At 33.2% G+C, this 19108-nt stretch overlaps 2 protein-coding genes across 3 annotated transcripts in view; both read right to left on the reverse strand.

Moving 5' to 3' along the window:
• Positions 1 to 900: 900 nt before the first annotated feature.
• LOC110028075 (thylakoid membrane protein TERC, chloroplastic) lies at positions 901 to 16332 on the reverse strand. 2 transcript variants are annotated; one of them, XM_020729789.1, is made up of 14 exons: positions 16121 to 16332; positions 15950 to 16030; positions 9520 to 9653; positions 9057 to 9133; positions 8482 to 8569; positions 7775 to 7855; positions 7614 to 7670; positions 6760 to 6841; positions 5704 to 5753; positions 5263 to 5319; positions 5092 to 5170; positions 2002 to 2060; positions 1830 to 1887; positions 901 to 1084 (listed from the first exon to the last, which is right to left on the reverse strand). In XM_020729789.1, the coding sequence occupies exons 1-14, from the start codon at positions 16269 to 16271 to the stop codon at positions 987 to 989; spliced, it is 1152 nt and encodes a 383-aa protein (XP_020585448.1). In that variant the 5' UTR covers positions 16272 to 16332; the 3' UTR covers positions 901 to 986. The 2 variants fall into 2 exon arrangements, with proteins under 2 accessions (XP_020585448.1, XP_020585447.1); XM_020729788.1 differs by having other exon boundaries at positions 8482 to 8572.
• Positions 16333 to 18929: 2597 nt separating this feature from the next.
• LOC110028064 (probable protein phosphatase 2C 60) overlaps positions 18930 to 19108 on the reverse strand; it is a 4589-nt gene continuing 4410 nt past the window's right edge. Inside the window, exon 5 of the mRNA XM_020729765.1 lies at positions 18930 to 18979. Coding sequence (XP_020585424.1) covers positions 18930 to 18979 — 50 coding nt within the window. The remainder of the gene's footprint in view (positions 18980 to 19108) is intronic.

Here is a 19108-nt window from a genome sequence, read left to right on the forward strand (position 1 = left end):
CAATTCTTTATGCATTTACACATTTAACACAGATAATTTTCATATTTACATTTTGGAACATCTTGATATTAGAAATTTATACATTAAAATGCGTACTTCAGTTCTAAAAGCTAGTGAAAATCATATTTTGGAGGTGATGTCAAAATTTTGAGTTATGCATATAATTATAAATGTTTAGTTAGATATGTAAATATATAAGAATTGCGTGAAATGTAAATGTTGATGATTAAAAATCTATTACAGCACTATGATCCCATCAAAGTGTTTGTAAACATGTATAGAATCTATGAATCATATTACGTGACTAATAATAGGATTGTAAGCGAGCTCGAGTTGGGTTTTGTTCGTTCGAAGTTGGCTCGTGAATAATGTGTTAGTGTTCGACTCGATTTAAATAAATATTCTTGTTCGTGTTCATCTTGTTCGTGTTCAACTCGAAATTGACTCGTTAAAATTAATTGAAAAAAAATAGATGTAGAATGTTAGATTCAAATTTCGACTAAATCTCTGCAAAAATGACATAACCACATTATCACACAATCTGTTATGATTTAAACTCATGTATATTATATTATTATATAAATAATATATAAAATATATTATTTATATAAATAATTATATGATTCTTTTATTTCGAGCTAAAATGAGATGAACATGATTGAACAAAGAGTTGTTCGTGTTTTGCTCGTTTATTATTCGAGTTTAAAAAAAATCATGTTCAACTCCTTTACTTACCGAATGAGCCGAACGTGAGTTGTTTGCAACATTAGATATTTAAATCAATAACATCAAATGCAAAAATAATTAAACCCAATTAAAACTGAATTATTTCTCCAACATAAAAAACAAAACAAAAACATTTAAAAAACTGTAACAAATTACAAATTCTTATTTATCAAAATTTAATACATTAAACAAAGAACAAATTTTGTACAACAACAAGGAATAGATTGAAGAACACAGAATCTGAAGAACTTACAAGTTTCCTACTCAGAGTTGGATTTTTCAAGAATACTCAACAGAACTGCTGAACTGATGCTAGCAGCAACAAAGCCCAGAGAAACCTCAGTTGTTATGTGATAGCCTGAGAAAAAGAGGGATTATGGGCACATATATAATAAATTAAAGTGTTTAAAAGCATAGAAATGTAATTTACAAAAATATATAAGAGGGGCTTTTACATACATACTGACACAATTCTTAACTTCTACATGGGAAATTTACATACATGCACACAATTCTTATATATTTATATATCTAATATTTAAAATTTGATATCTATACTTATATAACATTTTAGTACCAGAAACCGACGCATGAAAATGTGCATTTCACTTTCAAAGAGTTATTGATGGTGATATGTTTGATAAAATTTTAAAGATTTGAGCATTATGCATGTAAATACAAAATTTAAATGTTAGATATGTAAATACATAAAAATTGTGGGATATGTACTTAAATGGGTTGTTTGGCTGCAAGACTAATTTAGTTTAAATTTGTTAAATCTAATTTATAAAATCCGAAATTAAATTGAATCAAAGGCAAAATTTTGACCCTTAAATCCAAAATTTTGTAAATCCGCCGTAATAAATCCAATTCAAAAGTACTACCAAACACCCCCTAAATGCCCCTATTTACATTTATAATACTCAATCTTTCATATCACATCACTATCACTAAAACACGTATTTTCATGCATAAGTAAAGAGATATAATATAAATATAAAATTTTTGATGTTTAGATATGTAAATACCTAGGAATTGTGTGAAGTGTATGTAAATCTTCTTATATAAGAATAAAATGATGTCAAAGCTAATTTGATACCCACCAAAGAAATCAAAAATCATCTTTGCTCCTATGAACCCCAACACGACCCCTATGGCCGGCTGCAAAGATTAAAAAAAAAAAACCTTTTTAGGTGTTAGATATGTAAATACATAGGAATTGAGTGGTAAGTATGTAAATCCTCCCAAAAAATGAAAAAAAGGGTAATGTTTCACCTGCAAATATTTCAGCTCCGACATGCTCACGGAAATAAGAGCATAAATTGATCGCAAACCTGCATAAAGTTTAGCATATAACAACGGAGAAACTTGATTCAAATATAGAGAGAACGTAAACATTGACTTTCACCAACATACAGTCAGCACTGGCTTGATAGGTTTGACAATTAAGCACTGGAGATAGTCAAATTTTATATGGTGTCTGCTGAATTGGAGATTTCAGATTAATTGAGAATATATTTAAAGTAAAATTAATGTTTGTTGAGCCCATATTTGTACTCGAATCACACCCAAGGAATAGAGGATAAGCAAAGAGAGAGAAAAAGAGACGAAACTGAGGAGAGAAATATCTAGACGAGGATGATGATAGGAAGAACTCTCTTTAACAAAGAGATTTAGGGTCAAGAAAATGAACCCTAATTGGTGATCCAAAAAAGACCCTGTTTTACATTTAATGCTCTTTATTTATAATGATTGACCCTTATAAAATGACATATTTAGACCTATCTTTTCATAGGACCCAAGGAATAGAGGATAAGCAAAGAGAGAGAAAAAGAGACGAAACTGAGGAGAGAAAGTTCTAGACGAGGATGATGATAGGAAGAACTCTCTTTAACAAAGAGATTTAGGGTCAAGAAAATGAACCCTAATTGGTGATCCAAAAAAGACACTGTTTTACATTTAATGCTCTCTATTTATAATGATTGACCCTTATAAAATGACATATTTAGACCTATCTTTTCTTAGGACGCTAAGAGTGTACATCTTGACTTTAATAATCATTCTTCTATCAAAATTTGTGGTCTTGGAGAAGTCAACTTTCTGCTAAGATTTCAAATGCATGAAGGCCCGGGTTCTCAATCTTCACTCATTCCGCTTCGGGCAATCGACTTCTAACGCTCGGCCTATGGCACTTGGCCTCTAGCTCTCTGCTCGACTTCCATGATGTTTAGTGATGTGTTCGGCATCCGAAGTCCTGAGTCGACGTCACTTTTCTTTAGTTCAACCTGTCTAAAGCAGCTCCCGCTGATGAATCAATCCAGAGCTATCCGATTTGTGATGATATGACAAGAAGTGCATGTCAATTTGATCCCTAAAAATTAATTCAATTTGCTCATTAACTTAATTGTTTTTAATTTCTCATGGAATTTTAGTATATTTTCGATCATTTTATTAACAATTTGTCTTCAACTCCTATAATATAAGCTTTAATTTGAAGAATGTAACTTGTTGAGTTAATTAATGATATATGATTTGTAAATCATCAATTTTCCTTTCCATGGAAGCATACCCTAAGTCATCCTACATCAATTTGACATCAGAGTCTTAGGTTATCTCAACATATCACATACAAACATGATGATGTTATCAAGATAAAGTAACATATTATTAAGTAATAAAATTCCAGTCGATTAACAACAATAATTAAATGAATTTCTACATAAGCAAAATCAAATCTCTTATAACATTAATGTGGTTAAAATAAGGTTGATAATTTGGAAGTCAATCAACTTCATGCATGTGAATCATGATATTGCGTCCCGGAATCGGAAGTTCTAAGTTAGGGTATACCAAAGTAATCTGATTAAATCATCATCAAAATTGCATCAATTTTGAGGCATAATTAATAAATAAATGCCTAATCAACAATAAAAAATTAATAACATAATGACCCAAGTTGCCTTGCCTATAAGATGAGATTATAAAGCCGACATATGAGCTTCTTCAAAATTAAAGCAAAAAGGGAAATTTACATACGTAGCAGAAAATTCATATGTATTTATATATCTCACACCAAAACTTTCATATTTATTTACATAGCACTATGCTACTTTAAACCCAGGCAAGAAAAGGTGCATTTCACCTTTAAAAGGTAACAATGGTGCTATTTTTTGGGTGATATTGAGGATTTGAGTGCTATATGTGTAAATATGAAAGTTTAAGAGTGAGATACGTAAAAACATAAAAATTACATGCTATGTATGTAAAAGCCTCGAGCAAAAAAACCATAAGTAGGCCTCCCAAAAATCCAAAGTTTATAAGTCCTGTCATTGTCACAAAACTATGCCAAATCTCCATAAATACTACATAAACATCAACATCAACAAATGAATACACATAAAGAAATCACAAAGTCAATTTGAGCTCGATCAAATACATAAATCTCAAGCTTTTTGGGACTTTCTACAAAACACAAAGATGTAAGTCTTGTCTTTCATCAAATTCAGGACCGAGTTCTAATCAAATGCACATACCTCGTGTCCAAACTATATTCACATTTTATTCAAACTTCGAGCTCGGTCAAATTCCTACAAGTCCATTAGTCAACAATCTCCCTTTAGGTCCTTCTCTTTCCCAAAATAGAAACCTACTTACTCTCATAAACCAAATAATCAAGGGCCAATTACATATAGACCATCCGAAACTTGCCGTTCACAAATCACTTTCCCTCATTTTTTCATTTTCTCACTCAAATATAAAAATTCATGGTAATATCCCAACCCATATTTTTCATTTTGTCAAATTCTCAATAGTCTGATCATGGCACGTAAATGCATCAGTTTAGTAATTCCAAAAGATCACTTGAGTGATTAATTTGTAAATTTTAATGCAAGAATCAATAAATAAAGTCAATCAAACTACCTAACCTTTAAGTGTGACATAATCTTCAAGTCAACTTTGTTCAACCCTAAAACTCACGCCAATTTAGGGTTTCTCTAAGGCACCTCATGGATACATCAAAATGACTTCTACCACATAACTACTATATAGTAAAAAATATTATCTAACTTTTAGGAAAATAAATACAAATTACTGAAATCAAGATTTCTAGTTCATGCATGTTTCTTAAAAGATTTTCAATCCCAACCACCTGAAGAAACACACTAATAATAGTAAATTTTGTTTCCATAACTTCCACAGGAATGTAAGGGAGCATTATAAATGAAATAATGCATGGGTCAACATATAATCTCTTTTGAATAAAGGATCTAAAAGCAGCTTAACAGAGAAATGCCTCATCATTAAATATTTTCCACGATATGAGTTGAAGAGCCATTCTTCCCCAATCCACATAAACAAAATTACCTGAAATAGCAAACAGATTTGAAGAAAAGACTATGAATGGATCCCTTGTAACCCCAAAAACTGCTGGAATTGAATCAACCTGAAAAGAAAAAAGATAAAATTTATCCAAATCCACTTCATTTATCATAAGAAACCAGCATGATATAAGGAAAAATGATCTCAATAACGTACAGCAAAGGCAATATCACTAAGCTCAATGACAGCAACAGTGAGAAGTAGCGGTGTAGCCTGTAAAATAGGAATAGAGCAGATTAATAAATGAGAGCAATCTGCTACAAAGGAGCCAAGCTAATAGGTCTTGTAACTCGAATTGAACACAATGGCAGAAAAATAATATTTTAGAGGATGATTTACATACATACCACTCAATTCTTATGTATTTACATTTTTACTTGCATGCCACATTACCTATGCATAAGAAGATGTATTTCACATTTTTAAAGTTAACATGGTGCTATTTTTTATGTGATTTGAAATATTTGGGTAGTATAAATGTAAAAACTGAAGTATAGGTGTTAGATATGTAAATATATGAGCATTGGGAGGTATGTATGTAAATGCCCCTACTTAAAAATTAGAATCCAAACTCAAACGCATAAGCTTAGGACTTACTTTCCAAACACCATCTTCAATGGTTAAGAACCGATCACCATCATAATGACCTAAAAGAAGAATAAATTTGAAGTTAGGAGTTTAAAAGTCATAAAGTTCATAAAAGTTATTACCTCATTATTCCTGCTTCTAGGAACATAAAATGGGACTATAATGCACACACAAAACTAATCAAGCTGCAAGTAAAAAAATTGTGAATATTTTCTCGTTAACTGATATAAAAGCCAAGACTATGATAATATCAGTTGAGATGTGCCAAAATATAACAAAAACAATTAAGTATTAGAGGAATCAAGCAAAAATACTTGATTTATGCTATTAAGAAATGATAGTTTTGAAAAGTTGGACATTTTTTAAGTAACAAATTATAATAACACACGTAATGTTTAGAAGATAATATATGAATGACGGCTTTAATAAGGATGTGTGATGAAATTAGAACCGATATAAAGAAAAATGGTTATATCAGGGATATTATGGAAACTATACTTAGTGAAGATAACATGATTAAAGAGTGAAGAGACTAAATAGTCCCTTGATTATTTGCATGGGCCGTTTTAGTCCTAGAATTTAAAAAGTGCCAAATTGGTCCCCATATTCTTTAAATTGGGGATGAAATAGTCCTTTGTGGGAACTATTTAAGCACATAATAAAAGAGTCTATGGATTGATATTTTGATAAACTCTGTGACTAAAATAACCGCCTACAAAGAGTCATGGGACTATATTGACACTGTTCACCAGGATTAAAAATGGTCTTTGGAGAGTTTCATGCATGTACAGTAGAGGGAAACATATGTACTAATAGGACTGTTCAAGAGAATAAATCTAAAAGGAATTTGACTGTGAGCGAGAGACTTTAAGTAGCATGCATTAAAGTTGTGCAAGGAAGATTTTCGTAACTAGAGTCACATAGCAATTGCAAGAAATAAGAAAAAAATCGACTGATAAAGCTGGATACAAAAAGTTTAGATAAGACTAAAGAAGATGCATAAAAAAAAATTTAATGTTGAAACATAGAGTCGTAAAATAATTTATTATGGTTGCAGTTAAGTACCCGTAACAGGGATAAACCTCTGGCATGTTCTAACAATGAAGTTATCAGCAAGGTCAGTATCTTCCTCTTTAGCAGAAAACAACTGTTTGAATAAAGAAAATGAAAAAAAATATACTCTAAAATCTCCAAACCTTAATCTGTACACTGTAAATTGCGATGGCAATATAGATAAAAATTAATGCTTTCAATTATATATTAGAAAATAAACATGATAAAAAATTAGGAACCCCATAAAGCTAAAAATTAGTAAAGCAGTGATACATAAAGCTAAAAATTAGTAAATTTAATCTGTCTAAGTGGTAGTTGCCCATCCAATTCAAGTGGTTTCCTATGGCATTGGAGTCTTTGACTACGGTGAAACATACTTCATCACAGAAAACAAAAATTAAGCTAATTTTAATGAAGATATGGTGGAAAACTGGATTCACAATCCCATATATAGCTTAAAGCATGAATTACTATATAATATGTAGCCTTTTAGATTAATCATAGCAATACCAACAATATGATATGAAACAATTAGGGGTATTTGGGTTCACTTCGAACTTATTTTTAATGTTTCTAATTGAAACAAAACATGGTGGGTACATTATAGCATGTTTAGTTATTTTTTAAAATACTTAAAGCATTGCTTTAAATATTTTCAGTGTTTTTTTAAAATAAACTCATTTATATTTTAAAATAAAAAATAAAAACATGTAAAAAATGCACTAACCAAACATGTTTTTAAAATCAAGAAAAAAATGATCCCAAACAAGCCCTTAATTTACAAGTATCAAATGGAATTTCATTAATATGGCTTCCATGCTGCATACATTTCAATTATATTCATAAACCTTAACCAGTAAAATTACCTTATATGATGAGAACAGAAGAATCAAGGCCAGCAGTAAATTTACCGCCTCAAATCTCTACAGTATAATGTCCATTAGTATGATAACAAGATCAAAAGCAATAGTGTGAAATTAGTGATGAATCCACAAAAAGAAATATAATTTCATTATGAAATAGGAACCTGAATAGAGGCAGTTCCTAACAAGATAATTATAGCACGAAATAATATTGCACCAACAATACCATATGAAAGCACCCGACCCTGGATTCAAGCGGACAATAGAAATTTATGAGCTATTTGCACTGGGTGTAATTGAGCCAAGCTGACTCATGAGCCTGCTCGGACTCTGCTTAATAAGTAGCTCGTGAATTGAGCACGATGAGCTAACAAGTCAAGCTCAAGTCAATCCAGCTTGACTCTAATAAGTAGCTCGTGAATTGAGCACTATGAGTTAACAAGTCAAGCTCAAGTCAATCCAACTTGACTAGTTAGCTCGTAAGCTGACTCGTTTAAAAAATATTTAATATAAAATATACTCAGATTATATTAAAATTCAAGATTTTATCTTAAAAATATTAAAAATGTTCATAAACAATTATATTGTACATTTTATATCTGATTTCTTATTAATTATGTACTAAATTTTTATTATATTTGTCATTTTATTATAAAACTAGCTTGAATTAATATTATTTTCTCCCTTTAATGATGAACAAACCAGCTTGTGAGCTGTCTTGAACTAGTTGAATTAAGCTCGAGATCTAGCTCGAACTAAGTCAATCAATCAAGCTCAAATGCAAGTTGAGGATGGCTTGAGCACGACTCGACTCGTTTACACCCCTATATCAGATAACCCTACAAAAAGAAAAGAAAGGTATACATCATACCTGATACTCCATTGGTACTTTGAAGTAATTGAAAATCAAGACAAAGACAAAGAGATTGTCCACTGATAAACTTTGTTCCAATATATAACTGCTAAGGAATGAGAATGCAATTAGATCGAAGTTGCCATTACAAGAGTATTGCTATAATAAAGAAGAAGAATGAGAGCTGCAAATCTTAAATTAAAAATATGAAAGGTAAGAAAATAACGCCCAAATGGGGGAGAAGGCAGAGAGAACCGAGTTGAAATAAAATTTTACAAATCACCTTTAATACTGAAATAACATACAAAAGACAAAGAAAATTTTGAAGCGTAAAAAAATATAGAACCTATTTTAGGTTTCATTACAAATCAATATTGAAGAATTGTAAAGACAAGATAAATGAAAAAAGGCAACACAAAGTTGTTGGGTAACAAATGACATGAAAGCCTACAACATGATCCTTGGCATTTCGTAATTTTATATCCCATTTAAACACACATGCACTGCTAAAGGACAAAAGAAAAATGTGAAAATCGGTTAGGGAAAACCAAGAGAGACTAAAATCTCAAGAATAGAAGGTAATAAAACAATACCCTGCAAAAAACTCTGATGCCTTGTCAAGTCCATCCTTTAATCCTAGAACAATACCAAATATAACAGCTGCAAGAACCTGCAAAAAACAATCAATATCATCTAGAGAAAAAAAAAGGAAGTTTTACATGCATACCACCAATTCTTATATATTTACATATCTAAAATCTATACTTCAATTTTTACAAGCATACCACCTTACCTGTGCATGAAAAGGTGTATTTAACTTTTTAGAAGTTAAAATGATGGTATTTTTTAGGAGATACAAAAGATTTGTGTGGTATATATGTAAAAAACAAAATTTAGATGTTAGATATGTAAATGCATAGCAATTGAGTGCTATCTATTTAAATGTCACCCAAAAATTCTGAATTTTGACCAGACGGTGAGAAGAATAAAAAAACTAGCTCCACCATGAAAAATGGCAACTTTGATGACAACAATCAAAAAGGCACTGAAACTTACACATAATGTGACAATTCTGATGGATGCTTGTCGATTTATAGTACCATTTTGATGACCTAAAGAAGTATCTGATTCAGCATTTTTGATGTTACTGACTTCATCACATGATTGATTACCATCTAACTGCAACTCTTCTGCAGATCCATGGGACCATCAAATTATTTTCAAACAGAGTAAGCAACCTGCAGCTGTGACATGTTTTGGTGATAATTCTTAACAATAAAGATTAATAACAAGCAGACAAATTAGTGGAAAATAAAGATGTCAAAAATTGTTAACCAACTTCAAATATAGATAGATGGCATATGGTATTACAAGAAATATATACCACGTAGAGATTAAAACGCATAATAAAATATGTTTTGTCCAGAGAAGAGGTATAATAATGTCAGCATAGAACTGATGTGACGTGTTGATGATCCAAAATTTCTTTCAAATCTTATAATTTAGGATTCTTAGGCTTATCACTTCTTTTCTCAAATTAAACATATCTATAAATATAAATTCATAGCTTCTCAACGTGCTCTCCATAAAAGTATGTCCCATGGGTATAAATTTCTGACCAATATAATGACTAGGGCAAGCACGCTGAATGATTTAACTCGAGTATAGCAACTTCAAGGAATTACTTCCTAAGAAAATGAAATTGCTTTCTTATGTGATGAATTATTTATGGCTAATTGATCCCGATATTTTTTATATGTAAGAATTTATAAAATTGACACCACTACTTAAAGATTTTAATCCCCGACAATGACGTCAAAAACTTGATCCCAAGAAAAGTAAGATTTCAATTATATTTTTAAGTGGTAGCGATTCTATGCAAGTATACATATCGTTATCAAGTAATATAGGGTTTTCTGATTAAACCCCGAATATCGATCTTACGGATATCGAGGTTAATCACGACAGCTTTCAAGAGAAGTTCTAGTCTAGAATAACACGCCCAAGCTTGAAAGGTCGAAAAGATTTAGTTTTGATTTTATCCTACAATTATCACTACAATAGTACTTCTACTCCTAAATTAAAATACTTAGTGAAGCAAAGTAAGATTTCAATTATATTTTTAAGTTGTAGGGATTCTATATAAGTATACATATCGTTATTAAGTAATATAGGACTGTCTGATTAAGCCCCGAATATCGATCCCACGGAGATCGAGGTTAATCACGACGGCTTTCAAGAGATGTTCTAGTCTAAAATAACACGTCCTAGCTTGGAAGGTCGATAAAAGTTTGGGTTTAATTTTATCCTACAATTATCACTACAATAGTACTTTAAAATACTTAGTAAAAATCAGAAAGTGAGGTTTAATATATTATTTAATATATTAAAAGTACTCTCTACTCTCCCTCATGCAATGAAATTAGTAACATGTGTAAAAGTAAAATAAGTAGAGATTGTGACAAATATGAATATGAACAATTATATTCTTTACTCTTACTAGAGATGCTATAAAGAACATTGGTTAATCTAAAGTTTGAATAGTTCTGAAGACGGGCTAGGCAAGAAAGATATTAGCTATCACTTTAGAGTTTTTTTTATCCTTCCACCTGGAGGTTAACATCTAGCATCAAAACCTAAAACAATAGACCAAATTATGAGGCTTTACTCTGTCACTCTAAAGTTCTCTAATTTTATACTCATTAAATATTATTTCCCTATTTATTTGCACTCAATCATATGGACTACATTCTCATCCATACAATCTCATGTGATTCTACCACAGTTGATTGAGACAACACCATCACAGATCTTACATGTTCTCACAACAGATTTTAAAGGAAAGTTGATCAAGTTTACATGTAAATGAAGAAAAAAGTAAAATCATCACAATATATTCTCACTCTACTCAATTCTATATCTCACATATGCATACTAATTCATTGTAAGAGGGAAGAGTAAAGAAATCTACTCACTACACATGAAGAACCAACAAAAATTTTTCATTGAACAAGACTTTGAAACCGAACAACATTGAACAAGACTTTGAAACCATACAAACAAAATACTAAATTCAAATCAAAATACAATGAAAATCAAACTCTTCTCGTATAAAAAACGCAATCTCCTTACAATCCTCTCCAAGAACAAAGTGAAAAGAAAAGAAGAAATTCTCACTCTCTCTCTCTTTCTCTCTCACCTTGTCGCCCCACTTGGGGCTCACGCCCAAGTCTTATTCTCCTCTTCCAATTAGTTCAAGAGTCCAAGAGTCCTTTGAAAAATATTTTATTTATCAAGAGATTCTTCCAAATAGTGTCGCAAGTGTCTCTTCAAAAATATTCGTATTCATTGAATCTTCCAAATGGTGTCTCAAGTGTCTCTTTAAAACTTCTTATATCCGCCCCAATTCCTTCTAGAAAGTCTCTTTTATCATTTTATCGTCATACTCATTTGGCATGGTTGCGATACTTTGAAATTAAATTTGAATGATATGATCTTCATCTTTCATATTCTAGAAGATATGTTGAAAATCGTTTTTGATGCTTAAGCTCAGATTTTGGGCGCTTAAGCGCCCTCCTCTCTGGTGGCGCCTAAGCGCCATTTTGGGCTCTTAAGCGTCCATGGCTCCGGTGTGCCCCGGTTCGACCCGATTTGTTTCGGTTTGCTTCGTTTTGATTCATTTTTGTTTATTTTGCTTCAATCACTCGAAATTCTTCAATTTGATGTACCTTTAAAGTGCAATATCATTATAAAATATAACATAAAAAATAGTACATTTTTAGGCACATCACTAATCACTAAACTAAATGTCCAACTTTGAATAGAACTTCAAGAAAAAATCCTAAAACAGAGTTAATTAATAAGAAAAGTTTACTTCCTTTATACACAAAAGAAGAATAAAATAAATTGTGACAGCCCGAACTCTCACCCATAAATGTGTTGTCCACGTTGGCCAAGTGGTCTCGCGGTTTTGTCTTGTTGGTGTAACTTCTCAGAAGGTCACCTATCTCAGGAGTGCTACATGACAAACAAACTTAACTTTAAAGTTTCTAATGAAATTTCACTGTTACACCAAAAGGCGCCTCAATGTTTAAGAGTTCAGACTTCAATCTATTTAAGAGTTTCACAATCTCCTCCACTTAATTAATTGACGTCTTCGTCAGTTTTCTTACCCTATAATCATCCACCACACAGATATAACTCTAAAGGTGAACCTTACAGAGTCAAGATATGGCTCCCACTATGTAGCACTTTGTCCTATCCAGAATTTAAGCAGCGGCTCCCATGGCACAGCACTTTGGTTTGTATGACACTTAGTTTTCAGCTGATGTAATGCTGTGATACCATTTGTGATAGCCCGAACTCTCACACATTAGCGCATCGTCCGCTTTGGCCAAATGGGCTCAAAGTTTTGTCCTGTCGATGTAACTTCCCGGGGGATCACCCATAACAAGAGTGCTCCATGACAAGCGCTCGACTTTGAAGTTTCTAATGAAATTTCATTATTAAACCAAAAGGCGCCTCAATCTTTAAGAGTTGTGCTTCAATCTACTTAAAGGGTTTCACATAAACAAATACAAATAATTACCCTATAACGCATCGCAAATTAACTTAAGAAAAGACCAAAAGCAACCATCCATGAAATGCAAAAACAATAAATTATGGTAAAATTTTTTAGAATATTTTTTTTAATCTAAAATTGGCATAAGGGAGATGAAGATAATAATTATGAACTAGCAAATCAATATATATTTTCTCCTCCCTTTTCTCAATTAGGTCACAATACCAAACTTTCCTCATTGCATATATATTTTCTCCTCCCTTTCCTGCAAGAACAAGTTGTAAGTTTAGTGCTCCCTAAAGTGCTTGTACATAGCAAACTAGGTTCTAAAGCAATTGCTATTTTGAATTTCTATATTCATATTGTCCTATCAACATAATCCATTTTCATAAATCCTCAAACTCCACACAATCCGTATTAAGAGCTGCAAGAGATTCTAAACCCATTCTACATAATTATTTAGGATAAGTTATATCCTTGTTGCCCTACAACTCTTATTTCCAAATTATTTTATATTAAAATTATATACCCGTTTTATATGTGCATTTTCTTCTGTTCACACATCTAAACCACATAAGTTCAGCTCCACTATCTTTACCTTCAATCTATGATGTATCCACAGTCCCTTAACATAATCATTACACAATCTATCCTTCCTAGATTCTCCATTTTTTTTTCATTCATACACCACGTTCTAAAGTGTTGAGAAATTAGGGCGAAAAAAAATAGGAATCGACACAAATCCAGAAGAAGTCACAGATATTATGGGGTTCGGCAAAGGTGTCTACATCATCGAGAGCAGAGCGGCGACTTCCTTTTCAATATTCAGAAAAGAGTACAAAATATAAGATTCAGCTCACCTAGGATAACAGACATGACATATATATAACTCTATAGTACAATATGTAATTACTTAAATTTCCTCTGTACCAAACCGCGGGGTGTTGCCCTCACACCCCCAACCCACATAATGAAACTCCCCCGATTGGACAGATTCTTCTGCTTTACTCCGCTCGTGGGCTCTGCTCCGCTTCAGCATTCGTCCCATTTATGGTATATGAGTCATACCTAGCAAATCTCCACCTTGGCGAATATTCAGCTCCTTATGAGAAATACATATGTCTAAAAAATCTCCACCTTAGCAAATATTCAGCCCCTTAGGAGAAAATACATCATAGAGTTTTTTATGCACCAGTGTAAGTTGGGCCACCACGCTTACGTTGCGCCCTCGCTCTCCCCAACCCACTAAATTTCAAGAGACACTCCTCTTCAATTTTAAAAGATATCTCTTTATTCCAAGAGATTTCAAATTCTGATATTATGAACCTTACTTAACAAATCTCCAGCTTGGCGAATATCCAACCCCTAAGAGAAATAAATCATTGAATTTCTTATGCACAAATGTGGGTTGAGCCACAATTTTAAATAATCTCTTAATTAAGATTTCTTAATTAAGTTTCATTTAATTAAATTTCAAAGAAAAATGACTTTTCTTTGATTAAATTTTCCTTAATTAAACTTTCCCATAAATCTTTTTCCTTAACTTTCAAGAAAAGCTCTCGTTTCCTTTCAGAAAAGTTTCATCTCTGCTTTCCAGAAAAACTCATTTTTCCTTCTAGAAAAACTCTGTTTTCCTCCTTAAAAAAGCTTCGTCTCTGCTTTCTTTCCAGAAAAGCTTCGTCTCCACTTTCCAAATTTCTCCGCAGCAGCAAAAGGAAATCGCGGAAATCGTGTAATTCTTCCGCTTCAGGAAACCAATATTCCGCCTTCAAGAACCAACAAGGAAACAAATGGAAATCTCTCACCAAAGAAACGCACCGAACCTTCCTTTCACGAAAAGAATGCGAAGCCCCTGAAAAGGAATTCCCTCTACGCCTCTAGCAATTCGGGAATTCGACCGCAATTTCTCCTCTAGCAAAGGTAATTAAGAAATTACTTCCCGCAACCGCCCGTCGAATCCTCTCAAACAAACCTTCGTTCACAACCCCGCGCCTGCTTCGTGTGGACGCCTTTCTTCGAACTCTGCGTCGCGACCAAATGTCGCAAACCTTCGTGAACCCTCAATTCCTGCTGTTCCTGCGCCGAAGCCCTGATCTAGCGCAAATCGTCGAACTTTTATCTGTCGCGAAGCTTGCCTCGGCTGAATTCACGGAAGCACCTTTCTGCGTCGAATCTGACGCCCTAGCCGCCAATCTTCTCTGCCGAAATCTTCTTTATTTCTGAGTCGCCAAAATTTTTTTCCCTGCCCTATAACCTCACTCTGATACCGCTTGTTGAGAAATTAGGGCGAAGAAAAATAAGAATCGACACAAAGCCTAAAGAACACAGAGATTTACGAGGTTCGGCAAAGATGTATATATCATCGGGAGCAAAACGACGACTTTCTTTTCAATTTTCAAAAAAAAAATACAGAATACAAGATTCAGCTCACCTAGGGTTACAAAAAGAACCTTATAGTACAATATGTAATTACTTAAATTACCCATGTACCAAACCGCGGAGCGTTAGCCGCGCACCCCCAACCCACATAATGAAACTCCCCCGATTGGACAGATACTTCCGCTCCACTCCGCTCGTGGGCTCTGCTCCGCTCCAGCATCTGTCTCATTTATGATATATGAGTCATACCTAACAAAAAGTGAACTTCAGTTCAGTCTCTCCCATGGTAAATTTTGACGATTAAGAAGCCTCTATTCTCCAAGTAAACATCACGTAATGGTTTCAATCTTTTGGTAAGACCCATAAATTGCAAAAAGTCAAAACTTATAGCTCATGCAAATTACCACAATCATAACGAAAACTCAAACAAAAAAGCTAAAATAATCAAGAAATTCATGACATGAAACACTCATACGGAACAAAATACATCAGAAGGAACCACTATAATACTAAAATTAACTCTAATGGCTTCATAATTAACCTAACCTGCGAGTTTGATGTCCTTCTCACCAGCCTTCTTGAAGCATTGTATCCGATGAGACCGAATGCAGTGACAACGACTTCCAACTGAAATGATCCAAAGAGAATAGAATAAATTCCACATTTGATGGATTTTGTACGATGTTAGGGCATCAAAGAAACTCGAAGCGAGCATACCATCCGAGGTGAAAGAGAAAGCAGCATGGCGGATAGAAGAAGAAGCGAAATGAATTGGAGACGGCCAAGATGTTCGAACCCTAGAAATTCCCGAGCCGTATCTCAGAGAAATTTGAACATTCGAGCGGTGGATCAAAGAGGCGGAAGCCATTTCTGGAAAAGGTGAAATGGAGGAGAGTGAGAGAGACGGCAAAGGGAGATTGTGGAGTGATATTATTATCCAGAGAATTATTAGCTTTATTTTTATAATAATTATTTGGCCTTTTATTCTTTTTTAAATTATTAAATATTTTTATGTGAATAATTTTAAGTAGGCAGCTGAATGACAGTGGTTCGGCGGTGCTGAAGGCCGGTGAAGGTGGTTCAACAATAGTCGAGCTCAACAATGGCTCTTCGGCCGTGGTGGAGCTCTGGAGTGCAATTCTAAAGAGCTTGGATCTTCTCGTGAGCTTTCTTTCTAAATATTACATAAATTTGAATCACTCCATCGAATAACCTAGAGCGATATTTTAATAAGATAGTGTTTTATGAGCATTTATGTGTCTTGTTGATACCAAAATTGTGATCTTGGGCTCATACGCTTAATTTGACTATAAAGTTGTTAGATTTGAAAATTATGTGGTCCTCAAAAATATATTTTATCTTATATATATATAAATACTGCACATGAACAAGATGATCATTTTTTTCAGAAACAGTTGTCTCACAGTTATTTTCACACAACTGCAAAAAACAAGCAGTTAGCTTCCTCGCAGCAGCTTCCTGGGAGAAAAAAACTAAGAAGCTACAGTTGTGCCTAATAGAGCCTTAGAAGCCCCCAACTATGTTTTCAATACATGAGCTAGACCCACTTGGATGAAAAAAATTACATCAAAAATTCTGATGCAAAATTGTATGATATGAATCATGCAGTCCTACATATTCTCAAATATTTAAAGATTTACAAATATGCTGCACAATTTTTATGTATTTCTCATCTGTAAGCTCTAATTTATACATTTTGGCACTTTATCTTCGCCCTCAAATGAATATGTACATTTTATTTTAATTTTTTAATTAGCAATTTTGATACTTTGACGTGATATGTAAAATTCAAGTGCTGTACATATAAACATAAAAGCATAGGTGTTAGATGTATAAATAAATAAAACTGCATGGTATGGATGTAAATATCCCAAAGTTTAATTCCATATCGTTACAAAATTAAATTATTTTATTGCAACCATGCCTCCATGCTTGAAAGTGACCTCAAAATTATTGCCGCTCGCCGCTTTGCAGGGCGAATTTTTCCTCACGGCAGTAATATTTCTATATATATATCATTGCACTTAAGAATTAAAAAATTCTCCATGTAAATATGCATTTTCTTGAGAACAAGGGGTGTAAACGAGTCAAAGGCTCGCTCGTGTTCGGCTCCGTTTATATTTTGATCAAAAAAGGTGTGTTCGTGTTCGGCTCATTTGCTTAGCGAGCCGAAAAGGAGCTGTTCACGAACAAAGTGTTATTTTGACAACACTAATTACGTAGCCATAAAATGTTAAGGATTGAGATAAGATTTAAAACATCATTTGAATCTAATTTAATAATTTTATTATATTTTCTTCATTAATACTTTTAATTGATTATAAATCTTTGTAGCCTTGTAGTCAATTATATTTTTAAAAAATACTACTTATCAAAGATATATATATAATTGATTGGTATTATTTCGAGCTAAAACGAGCCGAACACGAACGAACAAATATTTATTTGTGTTGTTCGTGTTCGGCTCGTTAACTTACCGAACGATTCGAGCACGAGCTTCTTAACGAGCCGAACACAAGCTGTTCGTAAACAACGAGCCGTTTTGACAGCCCTATTGAGAACTGAAGTGCTTATTCCGGAAAATTTAAATTAAATTAATATATATTAATCGGGATTTATGAATAGTCAATTCATGCAATTTTTACTTTGTAAATTTGTGATTTAATATCCATTATATGCTATAAAAATAAAGGGCATTTACATACATACCACCAAAAATTTTTTTTGTTGATTCTGATTTTATCACGCCCAAAATATAGAACGTAGGACATAAGACAGGAATAAGAGAGAGAGAGAGGGGTAAAATGCACAGAGAATGAACAATAATATGTAAGCTGATTAGCCGCTCCTGATAAAATAAGCTTTTATTTACAGACGAGGGATAACTACTTAATTGCACTTCCTTTAAATAAGGGTGTAAACAAGTTATTTGGGTTATTGTAAAAGTATAAGCCTACGATTGGGCAAGAACTGCTCGGTCGGCTATGCTGGGTCGATTTTGTTGGTTGACCCTTGATTAACTTCGGGTCGGGCGGATTTGGTTCGGTCAGCGCGGTTTGCCGACCGACTATCCCACCCCGGCTGGTGACTTCTAATCCTTAGATAAGCAGCTAAGGTTGACGGGATGAGGCTAGGTTATCAGTCAGACGGTGAATCACTGTGATATGATAGGTATAACTCATACATTGACGAGAGAGTCCTTGAGGATGTTCCCGGAATCTCGTCATTACTAATCCTTTACCCTTCTTGAAGAATCTCGTAGGACGACCATGAGTTGGTTGACGATGCTGAACTTTTCCTTTAAATTGGGTCGTGGCGAGAGGTTAGTTGATGTCTCTGCTCGATTTCATTAGCTTCGACCTTTAGAATATGTTTATTTTATATAGATCATGGAAAAATTCACAAAATATAGACATCACCAACGGAAAAAAAAATCATAAAATCTCTTTTTTGTTTTTTAAACATGACATTAGTGAAAGCCAAAACATTAGAGGAAATATGTTTTCTACAAAATCAGAGGGGCTTCTGGCAAGAAAAAAGAGCATTTTGCTGCTGCTACAAGAGCAGAGAATAATTAATGAATAAAAAGAAAACAATATCCTTACAAATCAGACCTTATTGTTTTTCAGAAACAACCCTCCTTTAAGTGAAATAACAGGGCAGTGTGAGTTGTTCCTGCTGCTC

The sequence above is a fragment of the Phalaenopsis equestris genome, unplaced genomic scaffold (assembly GCF_001263595.1).
Source record: "Phalaenopsis equestris unplaced genomic scaffold, ASM126359v1 Scaffold000488, whole genome shotgun sequence".
Lineage (NCBI taxonomy): Eukaryota > Viridiplantae > Streptophyta > Magnoliopsida > Asparagales > Orchidaceae > Phalaenopsis > Phalaenopsis equestris.